At 37.6% G+C, this 12,531-nt stretch overlaps 1 protein-coding gene across 3 annotated transcripts in view; it reads left to right on the top strand.

Annotated features, from left to right (window-relative positions):
* LOC127438407 (protein strawberry notch homolog 2-like) overlaps positions 1-12,531 on the top strand; it is a 60,511-nt gene that overhangs the window by 28,836 nt on the left and 19,144 nt on the right. For 2 of the 3 annotated variants that reach the window (XM_051693967.1, XM_051693968.1), the window contains 2 exons: positions 12,065-12,214; positions 12,418-12,498. In XM_051693967.1, coding sequence (XP_051549927.1) covers positions 12,065-12,214; positions 12,418-12,498 — 231 coding nt within the window. Of the gene's footprint in view, positions 1-4,092; positions 4,308-12,064; positions 12,215-12,417; positions 12,499-12,531 lie in introns of those variants that run through there. The other variant, XM_051693969.1, reaches the window with a different exon arrangement.

The following is a 12,531-nucleotide window of genomic DNA, read 5'->3' as shown; positions in this document are numbered from 1 at the left end:
TAGCATGATGTTTTCTGTAAGATTGTAAAAATAGCTTTCTGGAACCCAGGCAGGGGTCTAATTTTTTAACAATAGTGAGTAGGGGTACTCTGGGGCGAATCAGTTGTGCCAGTTTTGTGCATGGTATTTCAGCGCAAAAACCTGCACCTTATTCAATAACCACCCGCAATCTAGTTTAAGCAGGCACAGTCAGCAATAAAATAGCGCTGCGCCTTCAGTATTTAAATTAAGTCGATTTCATTTCCTGCCATGCAAAGATACCTTTTTTCTTTGCAAATTAGGCTCATTTTGATTGCGCTTTATTCACCAAACCCCATACTATTTTACCACCCGAGAGAAGCAGGCAGTAAACTGAATTTTATTTTAAAGAGGTGTTTGTGTAAAGGTTCTGTTGATCGTAGTAGCAGTAGTTCATCAAATAATTATCAGATGATTTTGAAGAGCGTTAAAACCTGGCATATATCCAGATGCGCGGCATAGTCATAAGCAAAATTTCAGGATGTTCAAGAGATGATTTGTCTCTGGATCTCAGTAGTAAAGTGATACTGTACAGTCCCAGCAGAAAGAGCCAGATCTTGGTGGTCTGCTACATCCTCCACTTTTTAGTGCTCAGAAATGGCCCGAAAAATCAAAATTATGCCACGCAAATTGTGTCCAGAACAGATGTTGTGGACGCATTTGTGGCGTTGCCTCATCTGCATGATTACTTTAGTGAATTGGGTGCGAAACCAGCACAATTCATTCTTAGTGAATTCCCCCCTCAGTGTTTATTCCAAGCATTTGCATGCAGAACATATTTTAATGACTACTACCATACTACCAATGATGCATTTTGGGAAAACAGCCAATTGGATATGAATTACTTTAAGATAGAGGTTTTTTAATGTGCTGTTTAAAACCCTAGAGCTGACATTTACGGTCATAAAAATATCTGCATGGTCATCACAATCTGTCCGTTAACTCATTTGCTTTGACATTTGTGCTGCGTAAAACTAATTGCCTTGATTGTTTTCCATTCATAAGTGATGAAGTATCTCCTCCAAGCTTGAGGGGGAAGACAAAGGGCAAAGCACGGATTGAAATAGTGCGCTCAGCAGGGAGCCACTAAATATAATAATCATTAAACAATGATCTGCCAGTGTTAAACAGAGGCTCTGCAGTCGCCACAGTGCTCTGGAGAACCATAGTGCTGCACTGTTTACACTACAAATGCGGTTGAGTTACACCATGTACTGTAAAGAGGGCCTGACTGCCAGTAACTCTAGTCACTTACCAACAAAAGCATCATTTCCTGAAAGCTCCTCCCCAACCCTCCCCCTCTCTCAGCTCCCCTCCCCTCTCCACCACCTTTAGCATTAAGGAACTAAACCACAATCAATATGACTAAACCTCTATACAAATACCTGTCACTCCTTTTTCACTAGGAAGGGCATAGGGGTGTCGCTCACGGGTCTACAAACGTACCTGTTGTGCATGTGAGAGTTGTTTTAGGAAGACAGCTGTGGAAGTGCTCTCTCTCTTTGCCTTTCACTCCCGCTCCCTTGCTTTTGTGCTATCTTTGGGAATGTTGCAGCTTTAAACTTGCCGGTTCTTTCTCCAGCACATGGAAGGATCTGTGTTTTCAGGAGGTATACGACAGTGACTGGACCCATGTCACTCATGCAGTTTTGGACTAAGTTTTATGCGCAACTGGGACGTCCACTTCCCAAGGTAGAAGGACGGAAAGTTTGTACTTTTATTTGTAAATCTTTACATTTGATCTGATGTTCAGTCAAGCATTTTACATGTCATTTATCATTAGTGTCTTTTAGGATTTTAACCAAATAGCCTGTGTAGTAGAATTTGATGCAATGAATGAACAAACTAACAGGTTCAGAAATTCAGGTTTGATTGCCTGTGATTGTCAGGAAAGAAGTTGGCTGCTTACCTGACACTCTACTTTTCTTTTGCTTAAATTACTTCCTTGTAGAGATAAGATAATTTAGTTCCTTGTCAAGCATATCCAGAGTTTGAGCAGGTTTGAGTTTTTAACTCTTACCCAGCTGTCAGAAGAACTATGCAAAGTCTTTTGCGAAGATCTTGTTCTGTCTGTAAGCTGTCAGTTGGCTCTAAACAACAATTATTGCCAAAGACAGTAGCTTATTCTTTTCAATCATCCTGTAATTAGCATTATGGATTGGTTGTATTTGATTCTAGTCAATCTGTCATTGTTGTCTATTAATAATCAGTATGACAACACACAACTGCTTCAGTTCCAGTAAGAGGTGGAAGCAGATCCTTCTTGGATTTGCCACTTAAATTGGTGCAGTATTGTATTTGCTTGCAATGTTTAATCATAATCACTGTTTTTGCATGTGAGAATTTTTGCATAAAAGTTTGCATTAGCTTTGATATCTTGATATTGTTGTTTATCAACACTAATAGAAGCCATTGTGTCTAACCCAGGAAAAAAAATTTAGGTTTAAAAATTTGACATGATTTTCTCAGTGCATACCAATATATTGCATTGTACACTTTCTTTCTTTCTTTCTTTCTTTCTTTCTTTGGTTTGTTTGCAATTGTTCATTTGCCGTTCTTATTGCATTGCACTCTTTTATCGCTGTGCTTAAGAATCTTTAATAATCTCTGAATGAATGTGACATTGTTTGGAATATCTTATTATTTTTAACTTTAAGTTATGGACAACATGGATTGAGTTTGGGGCTCTAATTTGGGCCTGAAGCAGGGCAACCCTCACGTCTTACTGGAAGAGTGTGATGTAAAGTGCTGTGAAGGCACAATAAGCCTTCACTTCTCAAATTGATGACCATAAGCATAACCTGCAACTCTACATTGCCCCATATCTATATTAATATCTATATATCCCTATATATACAGTATTTCTTTCTCTTTTTTTGCCATTATTTTAATTTGATTCTTTCTTTATCCATTTGCCATATTTCTGTCTTTCTTTTTTTACTTTTTCTTTTAAATTACCATCTTTCTTGTTTCTGTTTTCTTTCTTTCTTTTGTTTGTAATTTTTCTTTTGCCATTGTTCGTTTGTTCTTCTCACTGTTTGCGATGTTTTTTCATTTGCCATCTTTTATTTGCCATGTTCCTTGTCTTGTCTCTGTTTTCTGTCTTTCTTTTGTAATACATTTTTCTTTCTTTCCATTTGCCACCTTTCTTTTATTTATTTGCCATTTTTCTTGTCTTGTCTGTTTTCTTTCTTTCTTTTGTTTGTCATTTTTCGTTTGCCATTGTTCATTTGTTCTTCTCACTGTTTCCAGTCTTTTTCCATTTGGCAACTTTCTTTTATTTGCCATTGTCCTTGTTTTGTCTCTGTTTTCTCTTTCTTTCATTTGTTTGCCTTTGTTTATTTATCTGTTTTCCATTTTTCTTTCATTTCATTCTGCCTTTTTCTCCATTTGCCATCTTTTTCGTTCTTCCTTTCTTCTCTCCATTTTCTTTCTTCTTTTAGCCATTGCTCATTCTTTCTTTTGTCTGTTTGTATTGCTTGTTCTTTCTCTCATTTGTTTGCCATTGTTCATTTGTTCTCTCTTTCTTTCTAAAACGAAATAGGACATAAAACACATCAGGAAGCTTGATGTAACAGTTTGGCAATAATGCTTCATGCTTGTCTGCAGTTTTCCCGTCAATGCTGGTTGGTAAGGTTCAATAAGTGTCATGCTGTGGTGTAACCGTACACATTGTTGTAATAATGAGGCTTTATTATAGTACAGGGGTGACGGTGGATGTGTATTTTTTTCGTGCCCCCCTCTATCTCGCATGTTCACACACATACACACAAACATGGCAGCTTTACTCATCTTTCTGAGTGCGGCCACCAGCTTGTCTCGCAGGTGCATCTTTTTTCCTACAGGAAACAATTATGCAGGTTTACAGTAAATGATGCATTTCTGGTGATCCCCACAGAGAAGTCTTGCCACCTCGTCTCTACCGTACTTGTCTATATTTCCCCCTCGCACTGATTTTCAAAGCTTTTCTACTGTAAATCACTGACTTAGAGGTTAATGCCAGGATATTTTGCTATGTTAGTTTCTTTATCGTCATTTCCTAACTCTGGACGTCAAATGTTTATGCTGACAATGCATGTGGTGCCTGCCGAATGGAAAACAGGCTTTAGAAAGTTTGCTCATCTTCACCCAACCCAACCCAAACACACCTCAGCAGGCTTCAAAGCAAACTTGGATTTGCCAAGGACCACATCCAAAACCAAACAGAACTGAAATTCTCTGTTTGCCGGGCTGGAAAGTGTCAGAGCATTGCAGGATTTCTCTTGCGGACAGCAGGTTATGGAGTTCAGGTCAGTCTTCCCAGTGGACAAAACCACAGTGGGATTCAGCAAGGATAGAAAAGAAATGCAAAATGTTTTTCCTCAAACAACCATGTTAAACACATATGAAGTTGTAACATTCATGTGATGACAACATTTATTTACAGATAAGTATAAAGAAAAGCTGAAGAAACCATGGAACACTTATTACATTTATCATGAAGCCTCAAACCTTTGAGGGATTTATCTTTTACTGTGTTTATTTTTGGCATTTTTACCTTGTGATCACAAGCAGGCTTGATTAGGATTAAAAAGATTTATCCACTTGTTTGGAATGAAAGTTGATCACAGTCAGCTGAGGTCACTGAGGACGTCATGTAAGGCCACTCAGTAGTGGGCAGAATGCATTCTCCACTCAAATATAAATAACTGCATGTCCTCGCATTTCTTGTTTTATGCAGTTTGCCCAAGTTTCTCCTTCGTTTCCTTTCCTCTCTTTCTTTCAGCATTTTTGTTTTGTTGTTTAAATCTGACTGTTAGATCAGGAAAAATTACTTGTCAAAGGAAAAGTGACATTAATCCATTCATCTGTCCAATGCCACTCCTCGGTCGCTGAAACAGTGGGGGAATCCCTGTTTGCTGGCTCAGCAGCAGAGAAAAGGAGAGGAGAGAGGAGGCGGACTGACCTTCCAGGAAGTCTCGCCTTGTTCCTTGTGGTAGCATGAGAATATACAGAGTCAAATTATGCCAATCGCTTAACAATATCCAAAGTCATTTCCATGAAGAATTGCTGAGCAGTCGCTGTTGCCGTTGATTTCTGGGATTTCTTTGTTTCATTTTTGTGTTTGTTGGCAGTGCTTGCCAAACATGTCTTTTAAAAGAACCTGGAACATCCTAGAAATTTAGCAAAGCATAAAAGATGTTACAGCAAGATTCTCAAAACTTCAGATCATCAGTAGTTCTGCGTTCTGAACAAAACATTCATGACCACAATCCGTTGATCAATGTAAATGCGCAGGTTGTCTGGCAATGCTTTCTGAAACACACTCTCTATTGAAATGAGCATTTCCTGGGTTTTCAGTGGGTGTAGTGCTGATACAGTCTATATCAGTGTCCCTGGTGGAATCTTGGTGTTCTATATATGTGTTCCATTGTGCCGGGAAGGATAAAGTGCTTGTGGGAAAAAGAATGACTTTACAATCAATGAGCAACATAGTTTGAATGCGGATAGATGAATTAACCACCGCAAGGAAAACAGACTTTTGCTTCAACAGGCAGTTTATTATGAGAAATAGGCCTAGACTCTTATTGACACTGTACTGCATGAATCTTTAAACAGCTTATAGATTAATGAGGCAGATGATTCTACTGATTCTAGAACACCAATTCAAGTACAATAAATGATGAAGACTGGGCCTCATTCACTAATATTTTTGTGGATTTTGCATATTTATACGCACAGGAAAACTTTTCATGAAAAATGTCCACCTGATTCACAACACGTGTGTACGCACATGAATTTGTTTTTACCCTTGTTCCAATATTAATTCAGAGTTTTCTAAATAAAAAGAGCGTGTGCACGAAGTTAGTAATTTGCATAAAACATGGCCAAACCATCTCCATATAAGGGCTTTCAGCACCACCGCACCAGTGCAGTTGTAAATGTGTACAGGAAGATGCCGAAGCAAAAAGGCCAAAAAACATCACACTATAAAACAGCAAAATATAGCATTACAATTTAGAATGATTTTATACCACTGTAGATGTTGGATGAACTAAAGGCATGCCTGGAGCGCTGCTTGTGCAGAAGCATTATCTGTGTGTAGTCCATAAGACAGTGCTCGAAGTGCAAAGAAATCCGTGGCGATTCTGCCACTTCGCCTGATTGTGAACAGGACACCGTACCGGCACCTTATAAGAGTTAGAATCGCTGCCGGTAATGGGACACTAATTGTGCACTTCGAACACTGCTGTAAGGTAAACTCCCCTTGGCATTGCGATGTTGCGCAGTATACAACATGCTAAAACTATCTGACAAATCTTTTCGGGCTGTAAAGGAGCATTTCACCAGATGCATCATCCAACGTTAGAAAGTACGAGAACGTACAAACGACGTACTCTTACGTTGGATGAACCAGAAATCAACTCGAGCTATGGCACACATAATTTTATTTTGAAATAAGACTATATAATAAGACTATTTTATACATGTTTGTCTGTGTGTGTGTGTGTGTGTGAATATATATATATATATATTATAGTGTGCATCATTTCATTCATTGTGCTAATTCCATGTTTATAAGGACACCGGAAGTATGTGATTTTTGCGTATGTGTGGTTTCAGTTGGTTGTAAAAAAATTTGTAAATTCCGAATAAATTTTGGTGCTAACTTGTTGATAAATCATGATTTCTTTGAAAAAACATTCATGAGGCCCACTGATTCTAGAACAGATTCCAGATTTTTTCTAGAAAATTCTAGAAGACAGCTTCTCTAACACTAACTACGTTTCCATCCAAGGACTTTTTGCGAAAAAAAGTTTTAGCGCATCAAAATGAACCTGATGGAAACGCAAATTATCGCTAAAATTTCACAAATGTTGACATAATATTTTTCCGTTTAACTCTAGCGCATAAACTATATGTCGATACTTCTGCTGTCACGAACAACTGGTTTGGAAAAACTTTTTGTCGAGAAAATTGGCACTAATACAAAAATGTAGTATCACATGACAGAATTTATACCAATCGTTAGCCTGTTTATCGTGACAATAAGGTATACATCCTTGAAAGCCAATTTATTGTACGTGATTATGGATTGATCTTAACGGCATAACACAGATCCGATGCTGCAAACATGACACTTCCAGGAGTGCCAACACAAATATCTCATATCCTGCACATCGACAAGTGCACGGAGAACAAATTAATGGCCACTCTATGTGATTAATTTAATTGTGGTAGCCATCCCTTTATTTATTAAAGTTGCTTTTCCGCACTATTCAAAATCACAGACGCAGTCATGGAATTAGCCCACAATACAAAAAACATATCATTTCTGTGCACAAAGATGTTTTAAATTAAAAATAAATACACAATACTAGGAGAAAAGCTTCAGTGTGCTTTTTTGGAACACTACCAGCCCAATTCTATAAAATTATTGTTTATGCTTTTGAAAAAATGTCAGCAAAATTCCCTGTTTTAAATTAGGCTAAATAAATAACCAAATGAATAAAGCATTAAATAAAATTATAAATTAACAAACAAAAAAATTATATTGTTAGGCCTATATAATTGCCTTTTATTTACACAAACTTAAATTAGCCTTACCCTGTTCTGTAGGCGAAAAAAGTCATCTGAATGACATTCTCAATGTTCTACACTTTTTTTCAAGACTATAAACTATCAGAACTATTTGTCCAATGCTGAGTTCACTTTCAGAAAAGCTTTTGAACATTTTAAAACTTTTAAATCAAACCCTCTTTACCTTCTTCAGAAAATGTCCATTGCATAATGACACTACAATTAATTTTAGATGACAATCAAGTTCAGTTGGTCGTTAAAAGTTGCTGGACAAATATGTGGGACATAATGCAGTTGTGATGGCAATGCTTTAGATTAGATGATTGTTCAAAATAGCCTATTGAATATCAGGAATGTATCATATGTAAACCCTGATTTTACACCGCATCAATTTTTCTTTAATAGCTGTGCACACAGCATATACACATCGATGGATAGTCCTTATACTAAGACTGAAAGTTTTCCCCACTAATGACGGCCATGACGATTCGCTTTCGGGTCGGAACCGGTGGCGACCTACGATAGGCGCAACATCAGGACCAATATTACAGTCCTATCAGAAGGGAAACAGCTCCCTAATGATTGCAATTCCTCCTCTTCTGATTGCATTTATTTGTGAATTAAAATGACATTAAGCTGGCTAATTTCAACTGTCTCAATACTCTCCCCATTTTACCAAAACTTCGGAGGAAAAAAATTAGGGACATCTGGGAGGCGGATTAGCGATAAACACACATTTCTGTATGGAAACGGCTTCAGGGCAGATTTATTTTGCGCTAAACCAAAACTTATGCGACAAAGTGTTTTTTTAGGCATGATATCATCACGCACACCATTTTTATCAATAAAAGGCCATTTGAATGGAAACAGGCAGAAGACAGCAAATTTCCCAAACTTTTTTTTACGCATTTTCACTTTGTCGATAACAAAATAGCACGAAAAGTGGATGGAAACTAAGCTATTGATTCTAGAGCACCAATTCTAGAAGACAGATTCTGGAACATTTATTATAGATATTGTAAGTTTAATCCACTAGGTGGTCATAGTGATTTTGATATTGGCACTGTGCTGAGTATGTACAGCATCGTCTTTGCTGACAAATTTTTGACCCAAAAACCCTTAAGTGATGCATGATGGCTTTTGACTTTTCCGCTTTCAGTTTGATGTCACTGCTTTTAATCAGATTCTTATATCCATTAAGTCAGAAGATCCCCTGTATAATTAACAGCATTAATCTGTTCTAATTATAAATTTCAAAGCTTGTACAGCTACAATATTAATGATAACATTAAATCATATTTAGCTTTTGGTAGACATTTGTGCTTTAGTGTCAACTTGAGCCTTACTGTTGGTGCTGTGGGGGTACTTATGCCAAAAAAGTTTAGGAAAAACTGGTATATAGTAAGTAAAATGACTTTGAATTTGTTTCTTCTAACATAACTGGCACACATGTTTTGTACCTTTTTTCTTTTTGAAAGAGCGTGCAATCAAGCACCGATGCTCTGCCGATATTATTTAGACCGATGTTCACACAAACTTCCCCTTCAATATTCTCTCAAACTAAGGTGCTGTATAACTGTACAGGCTTGCCATTACCATCAAGTAGAGCACAGTTGTGTTCCCTAGCAGCTCTCAAAGTACAATCACAACTTCAACACTATTGGAACTTCAACTGCAGGGTTCTCCAGTCACGCAAACCAAGATTCTTAATGGATTTTAGACTGTAAACAGCTCATTTTGAGGTCTGGTGCAATCTACTAAATCCCTTTTAGTCTGACTCACTCTTCTCTTTAAGATTGAGTAATGGTTCTTATTAGTGAAATGGATCAAATACCTAGGCCCCCCTGGCTACTCTCCAGTTCCTGCTTGTTTACTATTCCCTGCCTTTGAACATTGAAGAGTTCTTGGAAAATCTTGAAAACCACATAAATATAGTATTTTTCACTGCATAATAATTAATCTTTCAGGCTATGACAATCGCCACTGCCAACTTTAAAGCTACACTATGTAACTTTTGGCCATCTAGTGGTCGAAGCATAAAACTGCAGGTTACTTGCAGAGGAACATTGTTTTGGTAATTATGTGAGTTGTGCTTTGAATTTGCACTTCTGCGCGGATGAATCTGATGGTTTGAGGTGTAAACATGGTTACAGGCGATCATCTTATCAGAGCGAACGTCACTAACAACAAAACTCACCCCCTCCCCTCAAAAAACAAATAAGTAAATAACAAAAGAAAGAAAAAGACAGATAAAATGTGTCTTATGAGCAGGGAAGTAGCATATCTTCCACTGTTGTTTTGACTTATTGAAAACAGTTAATAAATAGTGTTACAAAAGTTAGACAACGATGACATAGACAATAACAATTGCTAGTCATATCGGATAAAATCAAATGGTGGAAACTATTATAACTTAGCAAGCAGGCAAATAGACCAAGGTAATAACTGGTTTAGAGATTGGCATTATTACCAGCATAAAAGTAAAACATTTTCCATTGTCCGTCCTTCCTCGAAAATTAAATTGAAAGCACTGCAGTATCACAATCCGTAATAAAATGCCCCATTAGATCTAATGAACTACCTCGCTAACAGAGCTACCTGGCTCACTATCGGTCCAATAAAATATCTTACCTGCTGTCCAGCAAGAAAAACTACATCTCTGGGTCAGTTTTAAATCCTTTCAGATCTCAGAGTTGTGGGGGGCCTGGGTAGCTCAGTGAGTATTGACGCTGGCTACCACCCCTGGAGTCACGAGTTCGAATCCAGGGTGTGCTGAGTGACTCCAGCTAGGTCTCCTAAGCAACCAAATTGGCCCGGTTGCTAGAGAGGGTAGAGTCACATGGGGTAACCTCCTCGTGGTCGCGATTAGTGGTTCTTGCTCTCAATGCGGCGTGTGGTAAGTTATGCGTGATCGTGGAGAGTAGCATGAGCCTCCACATGCTGGGAGTCTCTGCGGTGTCATGCACAGCAAGTCACATGATAAGATGCGCGGATTGACCGTCTCAGAAGCAGAGGCAACTGAGACTTGTCCTCCACCACCCAGATTGAGATGAGTAACCGCACTACCATGAGGACCTACTAAGTAGTGGGAATTGGGCATTCCAAATAAAAATTAAAAAATTAAAAAAAAGATCTCAGAGTTGTTGCCACTTCTTAAAAGCCAATCTGATGTTGTTTTGTGTTTTATTACAGGCTCTGTCGCATTCCCTTTTTGCTTGCAGACTCTTGTCAGTTTGAGGTTTCTTTATTTTGAAAATGGGTGATTCCCAAAGAGTTGCCTTTTTGAATGATACACGGTCAATGTCGCTCATATGTTGTGGCTACAAGATTTCAGCTTCAAACTACTACCACACCTATCAGCGCACATACACGCACTGTAGTAGCTGGATCTTATTTTTCTTTTATTTACGGACATGACGTAAACACGCATGGGCGAATGATGGAAATATGCAATTACCTGCCAAGTCCATCCCGATAGCTCTAAAATATAAATAATTATTATAGGCTTAACATAAGGCAAAAACATGGTTTGGAAGAAGGATTGTTGGTGTACTTGCTCATTAATTAAATTTTGTTCATTTCTAACAAAACATTTTTATATAGTGTTGCTTTAAGTTCTCCAGCTTTGTGCCGCCACTATGAGCACTCAGGAAAACACGTAATTGTAACTGTCATCCAGGAGAGAGAGAGAAAGATTTAGCGATTGAGTGAGGATGACAAGCAACAAAAACATTCGAGAAAGGGGTTACTGAAGGACAGCCATGCCTCAAATAAACACGTCACATCTTCTAGATGAAACCAGGCTTTGATTTGTAAGAGGAAGGCCTTTATTTAGGAATGTTTGGTCCCTTATTTACTTGTCACTGAAATGCCCTTGTGCTGGAGTGATTTTATTGGAGATGCTGACAAGTGATTGTTTTTGCCTCTTAGATTCAAGTCTTTAAAAACAATAATATTTAAACAAGTTTCATTTTTGAGCTTCTTTTCATTACCTTTTATATCTCAATTTCTCAGGTGCTTGGTTTCGTGGTTTTAATATGGAAAATGTTCTTTTGTGAGATTTTTGAAAGTTTCTCAAGAGTTCATGCTTAGTTTTTGGTCTTCTGACCATTAGTTACCTTTGCATTGTTTGTTTGTTTTTTAGAACAGCCCATAATGACAGGATAAATTACAAGAGGTTTGTAGAAGTATTCAAAATTTATGAAGAACATTCATAAGAACATTCTTAAGTCTTTTCGGGAATATTGTATTAAAATAAAAAATAAAAACATTTATTTTTTTTGGCAAAAAATCTTTAGTTAGAAAATACAAACTTACAAAATTGTTGTATTGCTGGAAAGACTTCTTAAGAATGTTCTAATGAATGTCCTTCATGAATTGCACTTAGGAAACATTCTAACAAACGTATAAATTATCCTAAGAACTTTATAAAAATTTTCGTGAATCTGGCCCCTGATTTGTAATTTCTCTTTTTCTGTTTCTTCAGGACCTCTCTTGTCTAGATGATCTAGCAATCTTCTCCTCTCCAAATGACTCCTTGTCCGAATATGCATATACTAACTTCCTCAATACTGACAACATGGCACCCAATGTGCCCACAATATGGGACATCAACACACCAGCATCAGTCCCAGAGGTGAGGCTAATCCCTGACCAACACTGGCTAACATTGTAATCCAGATTGTGACATCCATGGTTGTTTCTTAATATTCTTGTCATAGTTTAAGAAACCACACCTGTGGTTGGCATACTGATCACATAAACCTTTGTTCCCACTCTGATAGTAAAGTATGTGATATTTCCATTGGTTTTTACATTTGTTTTTTACTTTCTTCTCAGAATCCTAACAGGTTTCAAGGTTTAAACTCTTTGGATGACATCACTGCTATCATAAATACACCATCAATAGGAGGTTATCAGGTAACTCCCAACCAACTCACACCAGTATTAACT

The sequence above is a fragment of the Myxocyprinus asiaticus genome, chromosome 49 (genome assembly GCF_019703515.2).
Source record: "Myxocyprinus asiaticus isolate MX2 ecotype Aquarium Trade chromosome 49, UBuf_Myxa_2, whole genome shotgun sequence".
NCBI classification, from domain to species: domain Eukaryota; kingdom Metazoa; phylum Chordata; class Actinopteri; order Cypriniformes; family Catostomidae; genus Myxocyprinus; species Myxocyprinus asiaticus.
Note: the sequence above shows the minus strand (reverse complement) of the source record. Positions and strands in the feature narration are given on the sequence as shown.